This window comes from Medicago truncatula, chromosome 2 (assembly GCF_003473485.1).
Source record: "Medicago truncatula cultivar Jemalong A17 chromosome 2, MtrunA17r5.0-ANR, whole genome shotgun sequence".
NCBI lineage: Eukaryota > Viridiplantae > Streptophyta > Magnoliopsida > Fabales > Fabaceae > Medicago > Medicago truncatula.
This window is the reverse complement of record NC_053043.1, coordinates 2,367,937-2,384,841: the sequence shown is the minus strand read 5'-3', so window position 1 is coordinate 2,384,841 and position 16,905 is coordinate 2,367,937. Positions and strand designations below refer to the sequence as shown.

The 16,905-nt window shown below is 31.8% G+C and overlaps 2 protein-coding genes across 3 annotated transcripts; one reads left to right on the top strand and one right to left on the bottom strand.

The window, feature by feature from the left end:
• Positions 1 to 7,200: 7,200 nt before the first annotated feature.
• Positions 7,201 to 9,981, top strand: LOC11425147 (soluble inorganic pyrophosphatase 6, chloroplastic). The gene is made up of 6 exons (XM_003593294.4): positions 7,201 to 7,577; positions 8,395 to 8,555; positions 8,887 to 8,987; positions 9,082 to 9,263; positions 9,394 to 9,492; positions 9,621 to 9,981. The coding sequence occupies exons 1-6, from the start codon at positions 7,341 to 7,343 to the stop codon at positions 9,711 to 9,713; spliced, it is 873 nt and encodes a 290-aa protein (XP_003593342.1). The 5' UTR covers positions 7,201 to 7,340; the 3' UTR covers positions 9,714 to 9,981.
• Positions 9,982 to 11,169: 1,188 nt separating this feature from the next.
• On the bottom strand, positions 11,170 to 15,658 carry LOC11419799 (interaptin). 2 transcript variants are annotated; one of them, XM_003593293.4, is made up of 5 exons: positions 15,466 to 15,656; positions 13,240 to 14,999; positions 12,647 to 13,129; positions 11,856 to 12,028; positions 11,170 to 11,764 (listed from the first exon to the last, which is right to left on the bottom strand). In XM_003593293.4, the coding sequence occupies exons 2-5, from the start codon at positions 14,966 to 14,968 to the stop codon at positions 11,627 to 11,629; spliced, it is 2,523 nt and encodes an 840-aa protein (XP_003593341.1). In that variant the 5' UTR covers positions 14,969 to 14,999; positions 15,466 to 15,656; the 3' UTR covers positions 11,170 to 11,626. The 2 variants fall into 2 exon arrangements, with proteins under 2 accessions (XP_003593341.1, XP_039686159.1); XM_039830225.1 differs by lacking the exons at positions 11,170 to 11,764; positions 11,856 to 12,028 and adding an exon at positions 12,437 to 12,544 and having other exon boundaries at positions 15,466 to 15,658.
• Positions 15,659 to 16,905: the final 1,247 nt, after the last annotated feature.

The window sequence follows — 16,905 nt, the reverse complement described above, 5'->3', positions numbered from 1 at the left end:
TCTTGCCACGTCTCAAGCCTCTAAAGTTATTAGCTGAACTCATTATTACCCTTTTCTTCATTTTTCCACCTAATTAATTAAGTTATTTTCTTAGATTTCATTTTCTCATTCTCTTTGGTCAAAGATTGTCTCAAATTCATGACTAATAAGCAAGAGCACATATGAGAAATCAATAGCAATTACCCAAATATTGTGGAAGCATATTCTAAGAAAATTGGTAAATTGTCAACTTCCAAAATTTGATGTCTAGTGTCGGTGTGGTTATAGTCTTTAAATGTATGGAAACTTTAAAAACATAGTAATGATATATATATATTTGAGGTTCGATTGGCATATTATTAGTATTTGTGTAAGAGTATAGGAGATGATCTGACGATATGTTTACAAGTGGAGGCGGACAATGTGTTAGGCTCAATCAAGATTTTTAAGATGATATCAGAGTCTTTTCAGGATTCATTGGGTCACCTGCTATCAGATTTTCGTTATCGGACCACCCACCATTTATATTCATGAATCAAGCCAAATAATGTTGGTCGCGAGGGGGATGTTAAGAGTCTCACACCGGATAGAAGGTGGTCCGACAATGTGTTTATAGTAGAGGCATACAATATTCACCTACAAGCTGGTTTTATGAGATTGTGTTAGGCTCTACCACTATTTCTAATAATTTGAATATGAATTTCAATATATTCAAGGAACAACGAATTACTTAAAATATAAAGGTTTAGATTAGTCGACCGAAATTTAATAAAATATCAAATTTAAGTGAAACAATTTTTTATCAAACCTTATTCAACCTCTAACCAAACTCAAATTATCACAACTTTTCTCTTCTTGTACAATGAAGAATTAACTCAAAAAATAAAAATAGTGAAATACTTACAAGAGTTTTTTCCATTGACTTTGAGAAAATTTAAGCCAATTCCCCAAAGGCATGTATGATTAAGGGATAGTGTGGACCATGGAACCGGCATATTAAATTGTCCACACAATAATTTAATAGATACTCAAAATTGCATTGGTGACATATACTTTGTCGTTTCCTACCTATGAAGTGGGAACAGATAAGTTGATGAATAATTGGACAAATAAAAATAGTACTGGTGTTATAATCAAAAGGTATAAAATATAAAGTCTTGTAAAAAAAAAGGTATAAAATATAAAGTATGATATTAATTTATAGGAGTATATTTGTAAATAATTCTCCTGTTTGTTAAGTTGAATCTTGAAACCAAATCAATCCCACGAATGGATGATGTTGTTTCAAGTGGGAATGTGGTTTGAGTCAAGTCTTTGGGACATGTTGGCTTAAAAAAATAAAAAAAGTTTGCTGTTGTGTGCTGTAAATGGAGCTATTCACGCCATAGAACCCACCCTTCTAGAAATTTAGGTTGGTGGACTTTAATCTCTCTTGGCGGTTCCCACCTCTTCAAAATTGTAAAGAAAAATTGAAAACTATAAAAGATAGCTTGTTAATTTCAAAGTAGTAATAATTAAAAAAAATGACACATCCAAGTTTAAAGATGTATTGTATTAGGATTTTAAAAGACTATTTTAATAAAAAAAAAAAATTAAGATTTTAAAAGATTTTGTAAGATTGTGCTACTACTATTGATTCTCTGAGATTTTGAAAGACTTTTTATGTAAAAGACTTTATACATTCAAGATTTTAATAAATTTATCATACCGACTTTTAAGGATTTCAAAGGATTTTATGAAATTTTAACATTTCATAAAAATAGTAAACAAATCAATTGCGTTTGAATAAATAAAAGTAAAATCAATAAAAATTTCTTTTACTAACAAAATGACTTTAAATTTGAAATAACTTTTTAACAATTAACGAGATATATGTACAGTTTTTTTTTTTTTTTTTGAAATAATATATACAGTTTTTTTAATATTATGAGATTGATGACTACTAATATAATAATAATGGTTAGTTAATAAAATCAAAACTCATTGCCTAATAAAAACGTATTTTTTAATTACATTTTTTTATACAACGTATTGATACTAATAGGTGTAAGAACAGCAAGAAAAAAAAGAATAAATATTTGGTAACGTGATCTTGAGTAAAAAAAATAAAATGATGTGATCAACGATGACAACCACTTCGTTAATTAAGAAAATAAAAACGATGAAAACAACAAATTTAAAATCTGAAAAGAAAAAAAAAAAACAGACATAATATAATAACGCTCACTCAAAGAAGAAAAAAATGAAAGGAGGATATCAACAATAACACATGTTGTTAAATGAAGTAGGAGAATTGATGAAAGAACATATAATGAGAGTAAAAAAAGTCTCAAAAAATCTCAGATATTTATGTGAGATTGTTAGTTTTAAAATTTTCAACTAAAAAGTCTCAGAAAATCCATTCTACCAAGTAATCCATTGAAATCTTTTAAGTTTTTGAATATCAAGGGACAATTTTTAAGTTGTGAAAAATCTTGATTAAATACCAACGAATTTTGTTGGACTCTTTAAAAATTCATGAAAATCCTAATTGAATACCACCGAAATTATTTCTAATCTTTTAAAATCTTGATTGAATACCTCAAGATTTTTCTATAACAAAAAAGTCTTTTAAAATCCTTCGAAATCCCAATTCAATACACCATCCTAAAGTGAATTTTTGGTTTCCTTAACAAAGACTAAAGTAATTCTGTACATGAATTTCTTGTTTCATTTTACTTGGAAGCCTTCGTTAAACATCAATAATATGATTTATTTTTTTTTAAACTCGATATTCGATCAAAAAATCGACTAATCTAAAAGAACCAATCTACGATATGATGTTTTGAAGGTGAAAATCTATGATGGTCAATTAACACTCTTTTCTTACAATTTCCCAATTACAACCATTGTTTACTTCCTTTTAAAAAAAACATTGTTTACTCTCCTAAAAAAAATTAAACTTGATATCAAGTCTAAATATCAACTAATTAGAAGGATCAACCCCATTATCCATTAGCGGAGAGTTCAATTTAGGTCAAAGCAAAACTCTATATATAAATTGTTTCGGCAAATAAATTGTTAACATTATGAGGGTAGGGAGCTTGATTTTGGTTTTTAAACTACGAATACTATAAAAAGAAAATTAAATATTTCTCTCCTGAGCCTTTAATTTTTATGTGTTTATTATTATTACAGGACAACGAGAGGAATATTGTAGTTTAGGAGTGAAATAATAATAAACATAGAAACAATTTAGTAAATAATAATATGTGTTTATTAAATTGTTTATGTGTTTATTATTATTTCTCTTCTAAACTGCGATTCTAAACTACGGATAAAATTTTCTTTTTTCCTCTTACATATGCGTTGGTCGTCAATTTAGGACTGGTGTTAGTCACACCCCAAAAAAAATAAGTTACATCTAAATTTATTTAAACTTTTACAATAATACTAAAATTGCCCTCTTCATGTAAATTTTTAAAAATCCATCTTTTATGATCATTCTGAACCCTTACCCCCTTTCATCCACAAATCACCATAGATGTGCAATCAATATCTGAATCAACATCTTTGTTATTGATCTGTACTATATTCATAAAGGTTAGTGAATTTCATTTTCGATGAGTTTCTATTTGTTTATTGTTTGTTTTGGTATGAGATATGCCTCCCAATTTGATTTTAAGTGAGAGGTTAGTGTAAATTAAGTTTACGAAAAGGGGTTAGTGTAGTTTACATATGTAGGTTAATGTAAATTTAAGTTTACGTATGTTCAATTTAGGTTAGTGTAAATTCAGTTTACTTACATTCAATCTAGGTTAATGTAAATTAAGTTTACTTATGTTCAATTTAGGTTAATGTAAATTTAGTTTACGTATGTATATAAGAGGTTAGTGTAAATTAAGTTTACTTACGTTTAATCTAGGTTAATGTAAATTAAGTTTACTTACGTTCAATCTAGGTTAATGTAAATTAAGTTTACTTATGTTCAATATAGGTTAATGTAAATTCAGTTTACTTACGTTCAATCTAGGTTAATGTAAATTAAGTTTACTTATGTTCAATTTAGGTTAATGTAAATTAAGCTTATGTTCAATTTAGATTAATATAAATTAAGTTTACTTATGTTCAATTTACGTTAATGTAAATTTAGTTGATTTGAAATTTTTATTTTAGTTAAAGGGTATATTAGTCATTCTGGAGTGTAACTTATTTTTTTTTTGAATGTGACTAGCACCAGTCTCAATTTAGGGAACCAATTGTTTATGTGTTTATTATTATTACAGGACAACGAGAGGAGAACACCAACTATTGTTTGAGATCATTGTTGTCAATGAGATATTCTAACCGTTTATAATTTGTTATGCATATACATAAGTTTAAGCAATTTATTTATTTATTAATAGTTGATATTATTCACTTTAACTTATAACGTGAGTTTAATCCACTTAAATTGTTCGGTGGTGCTAGCTTAAAAACTTAGAGTTTGTTCTTCTTGAGATTTAAGTTCGATTCTTCTAATTCCCTAAAAAAAAAAGTTCGATTCTTCTAATATCAATTTTAATAGAATAGTTTGACTTAAAAAAAAAAAAAAAAAAAACTTGTAACATGAATTACTCACTTTAAATGAACCTTAACGATAAAGAATATCCTACTACATATAATTGTGAATGTATAAACAAAATTATGTATTAGATCTTTCAAAAATAATTATGTATTAGATCTTTCAAAAATAATTATGTATTAGATCATTATTTTAGCAAGAGACTATTTAGTACAAATTAACTTACATGAAAATTTGACGAAATGATTTAAAGTTGAACAATCCTATGTTGTTGGTTTTTTTTTTTGGTCGGTTCATTTGATGTTTCTATTTTTTTTTACAAAAAAAAAAAAGAATTGTAGTTGGTTGAAAGTACTTAAATATAAGAGTGAAGATTTTTTGTAAAAAAAAATAAAAATTTAAGATTCAACTTTTCTTTTAGTAAAAAAAAGTGTGAAGACCCAAATGAGTCATGAGAGATATTGCAAGACTCAATTCAGCCATGAGAAAGGAACTATGAGAAAATAAATTGGGATAAAGTGGTCTTTAATTTCTTTAAATTTTGTTTGGTTGATTAAGAAAATATAGAGAAAAGAATAGAAAATATGATGATTATGTAATATTTGATATGTGACAAAATGATGATAGAAAATAAATGTGTGTTGTGAATGACATAAATATTCTTAAACAAAAGTAATATGATAAAAAGAATACAAATAAATAATTTCATTATGGTCAACAGAAAAATTATAAAAAAAATATCGCTATTTAATAATGTTTTTAAGGGCTATTTAATAATGGTTGAATAATTATATAAGACGTGTTGGATTTTTTTTTATTGTAATATTCGTGTTAGAAATTTATTTTATTGATAATGAATACATTTTATATTTTATTCTCTTTATTTTTGTTTTATATTTTATAGTTTTTCGTTGACTTTAATAAAATATTTATTTTTTTTCTTTTTATCATTTTTTTTAGGGGACACTTCTTCTTTAGAACAGGTTCTTGAAGTTGTGGAACACTGGCTGGAACAGTATTGGAGATGTTCTAATGTCCATTCAAATTCTATCACTTTTCTCAATAATTTGTAAAAAAGGCAAAGCGTGTTGGTCTAAATGTGCGATGAACTAGAATAATGCAATTAACACTCCATTTAGTTGTTGAATTCCCATTTTAAAGGGTTGAGTAGACATGTTAATTTCAACCTTTCCCTTGACTTATATTCCCATCTTTGTGAGGTAGAATTCGAGAAACTTTCATGTTCGAACTCTAGAGTATCATTTATCGGGGTTCAATCCCAAATTGTATCTTTGAACCTCACAAAAAAAACTTCTTTTAAGCAAGTTGTGTGATTCAATTCTTCCTCCAATTTGATGATCATGTCATCCATACAAACTTTAAACATATCCCTAATTTGATTATGTAACACATTGGTCATCATCATCATTTGATGTGTTGTGCCTATGTTCTTAAGCTCGAAAGATATTACTTTGTCCTAGTAATTGTTATTGCCTGTAATGTAAGTCATTTTCTTGTAGTCCATTAGATGCATAAGTATTTTGTTATAATCATAATACACATCTATCAAATATCAATGACAATAGTTAAACATGATTGAGTTGGAAGGATCCATCTCTAGATGGTTAAGCAGGTCAACTTCAAAATCATTTAAATGAATCAAAATGCACATATCGTTGACTTAATTCAAAATCATACATGGGTAGGGTGAAATCCTTATACTCGCTACAAACCCTCGCGACAGGCTTTGGATGTTGACAACTGATTTACCTTTGTCCACAGCCCTATGACGAGTGTCCGAAGATAGAAACTTTTTCGGGTCTTGAAAGAAAATAGACGAAGTCATAAGAACCATGTAGAAGTGGCGAATATGAGAAAGTTGGAAAATGAAGGCACTCCCCTCCCCCGGGCGATCCACTCAATAGTCCCCATGGTGCCTAGAACGATGCAACCTATGGCTACCCATATGATCTTAGGCCAATCAAGTACACATTAGGGGTCTCATGCGTCTCAATGAAGGAAAACAAACAATCCCTAAATCAAATCACCATAACTCATTTCACCACTTTTCAAGGTAACTTGCCAATTGTCCAAATGAAAACAATAAACAAGATTTGGATCCAAACACGCTACAAATCAATCACTAAAATAACTTTGGAACGCGTGACATCCGCATTCTTAGTAACCACGTCTGAAATCAACTTTTAATCTTTCAATGGACCAACCGACAATACAACAACTTCATTGCATTACAACCCTAAATACTAACTCATCTAAACCCTAATTAAGATATTTATTCTTTAAACCCTAAAACATCAAATCACTATCAATGACTGACTTAATCGTTGAAGTGTTTGCATGTACACCCTCTCTTAATTATCATCTTTTTTCAAGTGCATTATCGTCTCACAAGTATTCCATCCAAATCCCCTCCAAATCAATCTTCATCTTCCCAAACCAACTCATTGAAAGAAAATCATGAATTCATTATTTTGTGATTAAAGACTTTTATGTATTGAATATACACAATAATAGACATAGTAAACATGAATAGAGACAAGAAAGTGGGTAAGGTTCGAACTTTTTTGAGCAATGAAATCAAATCTATGATATTTTTGGTAATTAATCACTCACACGCGCTTGAAATCAAAAAGTGATTCCATTTCATAATTAAAAAAGGCAAAAAAACAATGAGACAGTGCCACACAGAACAATCAAAAGCCTATCAGAAACAAGAGTCACACAAATACACATTCACACTTACACTTACACTTCCACTGTCTTTTGAGGTTTGAACCAAACATCATCAGAAGCATCCATGGCAGCCACCACTAGAGCCATAACCATAGCCAGCAACTCAACCTACACTCTTCTTGGTAAGAAACCATTTCTGGGTGGTCGTGCTCTTCGTCTCAACAATCTCAAGGTTTCTTCTAGAACTACCAGGTCTTATACTTGTAAGGCTATCTATTACCCTGAGGTTTCTGTCAAGGAGGAAGGTGAACCACAAACCCTTGATTATAGAGTCTTCTTTCATGACAAATCTGGTAAAAAGGTACAATATTTTCATTTGATCAATTTGGGTATTGGAGTTTTGGGGAGTTTTTTGTAATTGTGATGTTGGGTTTTGCTTAGAATTAGGAAATTATGATATTGGGTCTTTAAAGTTTATTCCTTTTTGTATCATTGTTATAGAAAGCTGATGATGTCATTGATTTGGGGATTTTTGTTTGATGGAATGATAGTGGTGGTATTAAGTAAATAAATTGTTGAATGGTGGATTTGTTTAATTGCTTAGTAGTTGTTGTGTTTACTTTGATAGATCAATTGATTGTTCAGTTGTTAGGTGATAGTGTTGTGTTAAGTGTTAATTGTTAACTAATTTTGATATATAGCACATCACAATCTGACAGAATTGTCGGCAAGGATTTAAATCGCTGTCGCATCGCAGTCTGTGGTATTGCAGAAAACAATAGTCAAATGTGGCCATAGAAGCTTGATCGCGGTCGCGAAGACATCAAAAACCTTGATGTTGTGCCTCATCGCGGCTGCAGACCTTTTTTTAAAACCCTAGGTATCATGTTTATGTGTGTGAGTTTTCCTTGTTGTGCTACACTTTTCCTCGGCTTTCATGAGTTAGTTGTTTACCAAGGATAGGGACCTAGTGTTAGATTTTCATAGTTTTTGTTGCTAGGACTTGTGCAATTAACCTAATAATTCTGTATAGGGTATGTTATTGACATTTCCATAAAGAAAAGGAAAAATTAAAGTGATGCTTTATAAGTGAGTGCGAGTTTACTGCAACGTGGGCTACCCTGGACAATGTAGTTCTGTATACTTATACATACTAATATAATTTGTAAAATTTGCAGGTTTCTCCCTGGCATGATATTCCATTGCAGCTAGGTGATGGTGTCTTCAACTTCATTGTTGAAATACCAAAAGAATCCAGTGCAAAGATGGAGGTTGCCACTGACGAGCCTTTCACTCCCATTAAACAGGATACAAAAAAGGGAAAGCTTCGATTTTACCCGTGAGAGACAACTTCAAAGCTCATACTGTTCCTTTTTTGGTTGTATTATTTGTCTTTGGCTATGCACTTTTATGTTTCAAGCTAAATCTGTTTCACTAATCCAACCAGGGTTTTGTCTTTTATCAATGGAACATTGCCAATGTAAATATCATACATATGCCTTCTTTACTGATGTCAATATACGACCATGAAAAATTTGAGCATGTGTTATATCTCATTTATCAGTTGTTTTGATCATTTTGTCTTCTCTTGAAAATTCTGCTTGGTTAATTTGGCATGATTGGTTCCATATTTAGCCTGTTCTGAAATGTACCGTTTGCTTTCTTTCCAGCTATAATATACATTGGAACTATGGCTTACTTCCACAAACGTGGGAAGATCCATCTCTTGCAAACCATGAAGTTGAAGGAGCATTTGGAGATAACGATCCAGGTATTCCATTATGTTGTCTCATGTTGTCTCAATATCTTTGTCTTAAATACGACTGCAACAAGTGTGCATAAAATTCCTGTTAATCTGTATGTAGTTGATGTGGTTGAGATCGGCGATAGGCAGGGGAAGATAGGAGAGGTTCTCAAAGTCAAACCCTTAGCTGCATTAGCCATGATTGATGAAGGAGAACTTGATTGGAAAATAGTTGCAATTTCATTAGATGATCCAAAAGCTTCACTTGTGAACGATGTTGATGATGTTGAGAAGCATTTTCCAGTAAGCTTCGTTACCTAACTACTTGATGTCTATGCTGGAGTTGCTTTCATAACGAAAGTTTCATTAAGATGGAAAAATTATTGCTTGATGTGATACTTAATTGGTGTCTATAATCTTTGATTGTCTTCAGGGAACCCTCACTGCTATTAGGGACTGGTTTAGAGACTATAAGATACCTGATGGGAAGCCTGCTAATAGATTTGGTCTTGGCAACCAGGCAGTAAATAAGGTACTTTTACTTCACAAATCTCTTTACAATTGTCCTAATGAATTCCTTTCTGTTACTAATCTTTTGACCGAGTTTTGCAGTTTACATGTTCCTTTAAATCATTTACTAACTTTTTTTTTTGTGAACAGGATTACGCGCTTAAGGTAATCACAGAGACCAATGAGTCATGGAGTAAACTTGTGAAGAGATCAATTCCTGCAGGAGAGCTGTCACTTGTGTAAATGTATTGGTAGAATATCAGTTGTTAGTGCCAATGCTTGCATTTTTTTTACAATTCTATTTATGAAGCAGCAAACTCTTTTGTCGAGCTTCACGGTTATGTCTTTAACAGTAATTCCCTTTTGGTCAGGCACTAGTTAAATTGAATACATCCATCTTGCTTTTTTTTTTTATTTTTTTTTGAAGGAACATCCATCTTGCTGTTGTATTCTACATTTTACTTGCCATTATTCCTTTTACATTCCAATGAGATAACTCCTATATTCTCTAGTATTGTTGGACTTAATTCTCTGAGAGTATTTGTGGTATTGGAAAAGGAAAGGAAGAAAAAGTGAAAGTGGATTACATCTTTAAGCTGAGACTTGTGAACCTCATTAAAAGGTAGAAGATAAGCTGATACTTGTGAGCCTCTTCAAATAAGGTATGGTTAACAGCACTACAAAGCATGGAAGTGGAATACATCTTTAAGTTGCCACCATCACAAAAGCAACACTTATATAAATCGCTACATCACAATCATATAATTAATTTCTTTTTAAACCACGTTTTCATAAAAAACATTGAAAACCAAATGTGATTAGAAACTGGAGAAAAGAAACTTCTCACTTTGTGTGCTTCATATTGATGAACAAAATGCTAAAAGCTCCCTTTTGGAACTTAAGAACTAGCTAGATTGAAGTGGCTTATCTCAAGGAGCCATGACTCAGATGAATAGCCAATGACATGCATGTTGTAAATATATTATATTGAAGCTGTTGAACTATTCAGTTTTAATATAGTAAGATAAGATATAGTATGTTATTTCGTGTTAGAATTCGAACATCAGACTCCCCATTTCTCCATATCTAAAATGTGTTAGTCTTATAAATTAGGATACTGTGTGTCGAATAACAGAAAAAATACTAGACAATGTCAATAATTTATAATGTACAAGATCAACTATTTGCTGTTTCACTTTACAAGCCTCAAACGTGAGTTTATTGGTGTTAAAAGCAATTTTAGCCTAATTTTACATGTTTGGATAACAATTGTTAATCTTAATTTAGGGGATAAAAAACGATTTGAGCCGATACATAAATTATTCAATGAAATTAAAAAATGAATGTTTTTTTATTACAAGGACGGGAGGTGGTATGTCTCAAATCCCTATTTTCCATTTAATATTATGTTGAGAAGTTATGATGATTATTGAAGGGGTTTATCCAATCTATCAAATGATGGAAATCAACTGATCTAATGTTACTACAAAATCCATTAATCAGATCTAAATTTATGACAGTTGCCCCTGATTTAAGTGTATGGAACTACCTCAGGTTATATTATTATATTTGTAAGGCACAACACTAACTACAATTACACATTATTTACAAATTTTGCACATGTTTACCTTTTTCAATGACACATTTTGCATATTCTTCATATTTATTCAATAACACCAATGCATGATTTAGTAGTATGTATGTCAACTTATGAAATCCATTAAGTCCCACATTGCCTCAATATTCCATTACAAATGATTGTAGACTAGACTTCTTTTTCCATAATGTTACCTCAATATTTCAAAGCAATTAAAGCAATTGAGGCTAACTCTTCTATTTTTGTTGGAACAACAAAAACTAACTCTTATCATCATAATCAAAACATCAAAATGGTACAACACGAGGTGTATCACCAGATTTTTACATCAGTTTGTTTGTACAGTCCAGTTGTCGTTACTGTCATCCTTCGCCGTGTGTCTCGATCAGATAAATTGTTAGATGTTAACATAATAATACATTAGATAATCATTCTCTTAACCATTCCAAAACCAGAATACTATCTATCTACCCACATCCAACTGAATCCCAAAACTTAACACAGAATCCTGTTGTTTCATTTACGAACTTCGGTTACAGTCCTACTTCCAATACAAAAGCTACTCACCTTTCTCTCTATTTAGCTCATGAATTCTACCGTGAATCTCGTTCAGTAAATCCACGGATTCCATATTGTTATCTGAAAGGCACTGTAGAACAGTTCCCAGACTAGCAATTTCTTGGTCTTTTGCCTTATCCTGATTTCAAATTGAAAATATTTATAAATTACATCCAGGTGCATGAAGATGGAATGTTTCATAAAATATAATTTGAATAAGTAAAAAGAACCTTGATTTCTATGGAGTTGGTTGCCTTGCAACTGCTCTCATTAATCGATCTTGCATTCTGCACATGTTCCCGCAATAGACCAACTGATTGATTCTTAGTGGCTGTGTTATATGCGCAGATGAATCTAACAGCCTCAATATATTGCTGCTTCATGATAAGATTCTGAACAAAATCTGCAAGGTGCAGGAAAATTTCACTTCATCAAAACTAACATACGGGTGTTGAATAAAATCTCAAAATAAATTGAGGAAAATAGAACACCTCAAACCATTAAAAAAATAGCACATATGCATAGTTTTTTTTGGTCTTAACGCTCCGGTTCTTGAGGGAAAAGGGCCTTGGTAATCCAGAGTTCGACCAAGATATAAGAAAAGCCTGACTAAGGATTGTTCCAACCATGATTCAAACTCGAATTCTCCCAAACAATGCATCCTTAACTGAAACTCTTTCACCGCTTGGTTTAGAAAGATATATAAATTTGAAGTCTTTCATTTTCCAAGCATTAGCCAATATGCCAACTTTTCTATAACAAATCAGAAATAACTTTCGGGGGAAACAAAATGAAAGGTTTGCATCATGTGTACGAGAAGCCAATTCCATATCAGTTCAATTTCTTAGTAACAGCTAATACCATAGTTTATAATCCCAATCCAAAAATATTTATACATTTGATAACCACGTGATGTAACCTACGCTTTGAAGTGAGAAGAAAATAAGTATAATGACTCAATGTGCAGAAAGGCAAAAAGGAGATACTAGTTTCTGAGCAAAACATTTCTAAACTAACATACCAGAAACTTTATGTGCCAAACCCATAGTCCCAAACAGCTCTACAGATATCTTGTGTTGAGCAGCAAACCCAAAAAGCTTTAAAATTTCATCTTCATCGAAAGAAGAAACCAATCCATAAATTGACAGAAGGAGCAAAAACCCCAGAACTGGCACTGGATTTTCAGTATTTTCGCCAATGTAAGCTTTCAGTTTAAGTGCTAGCTTCATTGCTTCTTCTCGCACATGAGGTTTAACATGTGGTGAGATTCTCATCAGTTGTTCGAGCAGATCAATGTGGTGATCATCAATAATTACAACATTTTCTCCCTTACACTGTGGAATGATGGGGTTCTGGATTATATCTAAAACATCTTTTGATGGATCTGATGATGATGCTAGCAGATTAGCTAGACTGTCGTTGCCATGTGACTCAAGTTCATCAATTTCCTCAATTGGGAGAAACTGCAAACTTCTTCCATCAATGGTAGGACTTGGTTGATCATCTGTGAAAGATGAAATTGCATAATTAGCTGTCATATATTTAAAAATATCAAATCATTAAAGATCAAGTTGAAATTAAAATGTCTCATTAAACTAGATGAAGAGCTTTTACCTGATTCAATTTCCTCTTCAAATGATTTTATTAACGTTTCATATTGACCGTCTCTTAGTTCAAGTTCCTCTTCTTTTGATTCAAACTTCCTCACTCGGCTTTCAAAGTCCTTCTCTACTGATTCAAACTTCCTAACTCGGCTTTCAAAGTCCTTCTCTACTGATTCAAACTTCCTCACTCGGATTTCAAAGTCCTTCTCTACTGATTCAAACTTCCTCACTCGGCTTTCAAAGTCCTTCTCTACTGATTCAAACTTCTTCACTCGGCTTTCAAAGTCCTTCTCTACTGATTCAAACTTCCTCACTCGGCTTTCAAAGTCCTTCTCTACTGATTCAAACTTCTTCACTAGGCTTTCAAAGTCCTTCTCTACTGATTCAAACTTCCTCACTCGGCTTTCAAAGTCCTTCTCTTTTGATTCAAACCCCTTTACTCGGCTTTCAAAGTCCTTCTCTTGTGATTTAAACTCTTCCACTCGGCCTTCAAATTCCTCTTTCTTTGATTGTAACTCCTTCACTTGTCCTTCATATTGCTTCAATTTTGATTCGAAGTCCTTCACCTGGCCTTCAAAATCACACTCTCTTAATCCAAACACCTTCACCCGTCTTTGAAAATGTTCCTCTTTTGACTTCAACTCCTTCATCCGTCTTTCAAATATCTTCTCTTTTGATTTGAGTCCCTTCAGTTGGCTTCCAAAATGCTCCTTGAATGATTCCAGATCATCTACTTGTCTTTCAAATAGCTTCTCTTTTAATCCGAGCACCTTTTCCTGGCTTTCAAATTGCTTCTTTTTTGATTCAAGCTCCTTCACCTGCCTTTCGAATTCCTCCTGCTTTGACTCCGACACCTTTGTCCGCCCTTCATAGAGCTTCTCATTTGATTCAACCCCCTCTATTCGTCGGTCACACTGCTTCATTTTGGAATCAAACTCCGTAGCTCTACCTTCAAATTGCTTTTTCGTTGACTCCAAGTCCTTCATTTGAACAAGCTGACCAGTTCTCCTCTCTGACATTGCATTTAGTATGTTACTCCTTTCTGACATTAGCTCTTTTATTTTATGACTAACAGATATTTTCAAAGCATCAAGCTCTTCCTTTCTTGTCTTAATTTCCTCATTACATTCATCAATTTTTTGTGAAAGAGTCTCAAGCTCTTTTTCCTTCAATCTTCCACGGCCTCTATTATTGCTATCCATGGCTGCAAGAAGCTGTCTCTTATTTTTCTTGAGCTCAAGTGTTTTTTTTTTAATCAAACCCTTGATGAAACGGACATGCTCTTCGTTTGCTGCAAGATCTTTGACACCTTTTTCGATTTTGTTTTGCATTTCCTCGTAATATTGGTTAGTTTGTCTAACATCACTAGCTTGCTTTTTCTTATTTAGAAGCTCTTTGGAGCACTCCTCAATATCTCTCTCAAGGGATTGCAATTTTTCCTCCTCAACGCTCCTTAATCCGAGTATGCTCTTCTTCATGAGATTAATGGAAAACGATGACAACTTTGATTTTTTAACCGAAGTTTGCGAGGGAATGTTGTCATCAAAAGGCCTCTTTGCTGGCAGTCTAGTATGCCTATTCTCAACAGAGTCATCACATTTACTACTACTACTACTACTACTTGCTCCCAAATTCAAAGTTGACAATGACTTTGCTCTCAAAGGTACATCATCATCATCATCAGACTTAGAGTCATATAAATTCAGCAACTTTTTTCTTTTAGAAGACCTAACAACCATTATTGAACTACAAAGATCACCCCTTCAAATCCTGGGCAGAAAAAGAAAAAAGAAGCATACAAAAAGAAAGTTTTAGATCAACCATTAAGACCCTTTTTAGATAAACAACTAAATTTGATTTGCAGCTTATAGCACACAAATGCTTATCATGATAAGCACTTATGTAAATATATTTTCATAAAAGATAAAATAAAGTTCAATTGTTTTCGCATAAACAACAAGTTGTTTTCATAAGCCAACTTCATAAGTTCGCTCAAATAATATCAAAATTCAAAGGTGCTTATGCTAGTAGAAAAGTTCAACTAAGTCTAATTCAAACAGATCTCATATATATCAATCACAAAGCAGCCAGGGAAAACGAAAACAACAGCATGCATGCGGTAAAAACATTGAAGATTTATTAAATAGATGATCCTTTCAATGGAAATGTAAATGATAAAAAAGAAAAAGGCATGAAAAAGGCAAAAAAAGAAGAAGAAGTTAGAATATTTACTTACCTTTGTTTGTGTTGCAGAGGAGAGTTAACTAAGAAAGTAGGAATGAAATGAGTGAAGAAGAAGAAGAAGAATAGAACACTTCTGATCTAAGTTCAGAGATTCCCAAAGTGAAACACTGTACTTAGAAGCGGTTTGTGCCTTTTGAGGCCTGTGGGTGTGGGGTCCACACCACATGCTACTACCTACTCAAGGGACATGTTGGAATGAGGAAATTGAACATGTCTATGATAAACTTTTTGAGTAAAAACTCAAATTCGTCGTTGAATTCGCAAGTATCAATCAAATTCGTCCTTCAATTTATCGAAATATCACCTTAATTTTTGAAGTTGTCAATGTTAATCAAATTAGTCTCTCTGTTAAGTTGAGATATTTACTTACAATGCTGACGTGTTTTGTAAACCTCTCACAAGATTTGACATGTCAAATGCCACACAAGCAGATATTAATTTGGCTAAAAGTGACAAAATTTTCAAAAGGATCAAATTGATTGATTTGCAGAAAATTGGAACACTGATTTGCGAAAAACGGTCGTTATATACTCTTTCTTCCCCAAATCTATTAAATTGGAACCCTAATTTGACAATTTATTTATAAAAATAAAAAACAGGTTTTGAAGTTTTTAGAATTGGGGAAGAACGTTGTCATCAATTAATGATAGAAATTTTGGGATTTTGGACTCTAGATGACAAATTGTAAAATTAGGGTTTCAATTTTATAGATTTGGGGAAGAAAAAGCTGTTGTATAACAACCATTTTTTCTGTAAATTAATCAATTTTGTCCTTAAAAATTTTGTCATTTTCAATCAAATTAGTCCTGCTTGTGTGGCTTCTGACATGGCAAGCCTTGTGAGAGGTTAACAAAACAAGTCGACATCGTTAACATCCCAACTTGACGGATGGATGAATGTGACGGACGTCTATTAAATTCAGGGACGAATTAGAGATATTTTGAGAAATTGGGGGACAAATTTGGCTCGTCCTTGCAAATTCAAGGACAAATTTGGGTATTTATTCTAAATTTTTTAGGGTTAAATATGTTTTCCGTCCCTATAAATATGTCAATTTTTCGTTTTAGTCCTCTAAAAAATTTCTTCAATTTTTAGTTCCCCAAAAGTTTTCCATCTTTATAACTTTTCATCTTTTGGTCATTCCTTTGAAGTAAACTCATATGTAGAATTCATATTTTTGGATAAAATTTTGTTGAAAAATTTATAATATTATAAGAATCTCTCTCCTAAATAAATTTAAATTTTTTTAACACAACATGGATTAATATGAATTTATATATTTTTGAAGGTTAAAAATTCATATTTAATTTATGTTTTGTTAAAAAAATTTAATATTTTTTAGGAGCGATTTTTACAATATTCTACACATTTATGTATAATTTCATTAAAAAAATATAGAAATTTATTTAAAATTAGGGATCAAAAGTAATGA

Excerpts from the sequence above, each read along its gene's own strand:
- LOC11425147 (XM_003593294.4), top strand. The coding sequence starts at position 7,341 with ATGGCAGCCACCACTAGAGCCATAACCATAGCCAGCAACTCAACCTAC. Across the intron at positions 8,988-9,081 it reads ATTTGGAGATAACGATCCAG|TTGATGTGGTTGAGATCGGC; the intron begins GTATTCCATTAT and ends ATCTGTATGTAG. Across the intron at positions 9,264-9,393 it reads ATGTTGAGAAGCATTTTCCA|GGAACCCTCACTGCTATTAG; the intron begins GTAAGCTTCGTT and ends GATTGTCTTCAG.
- LOC11419799 (XM_003593293.4), bottom strand. The coding sequence starts at position 14,968 with ATGGTTGTTAGGTCTTCTAAAAGAAAAAAGTTGCTGAATTTATATGAC. Across the intron at positions 13,130-13,239 it reads TGAAGAGGAAATTGAATCAG|ATGATCAACCAAGTCCTACC; the intron begins GTAAAAGCTCTT and ends CATCTTTCACAG. Across the intron at positions 11,765-11,855 it reads CCAACTCCATAGAAATCAAG|GATAAGGCAAAAGACCAAGA; the intron begins GTTCTTTTTACT and ends ATTTGAAATCAG.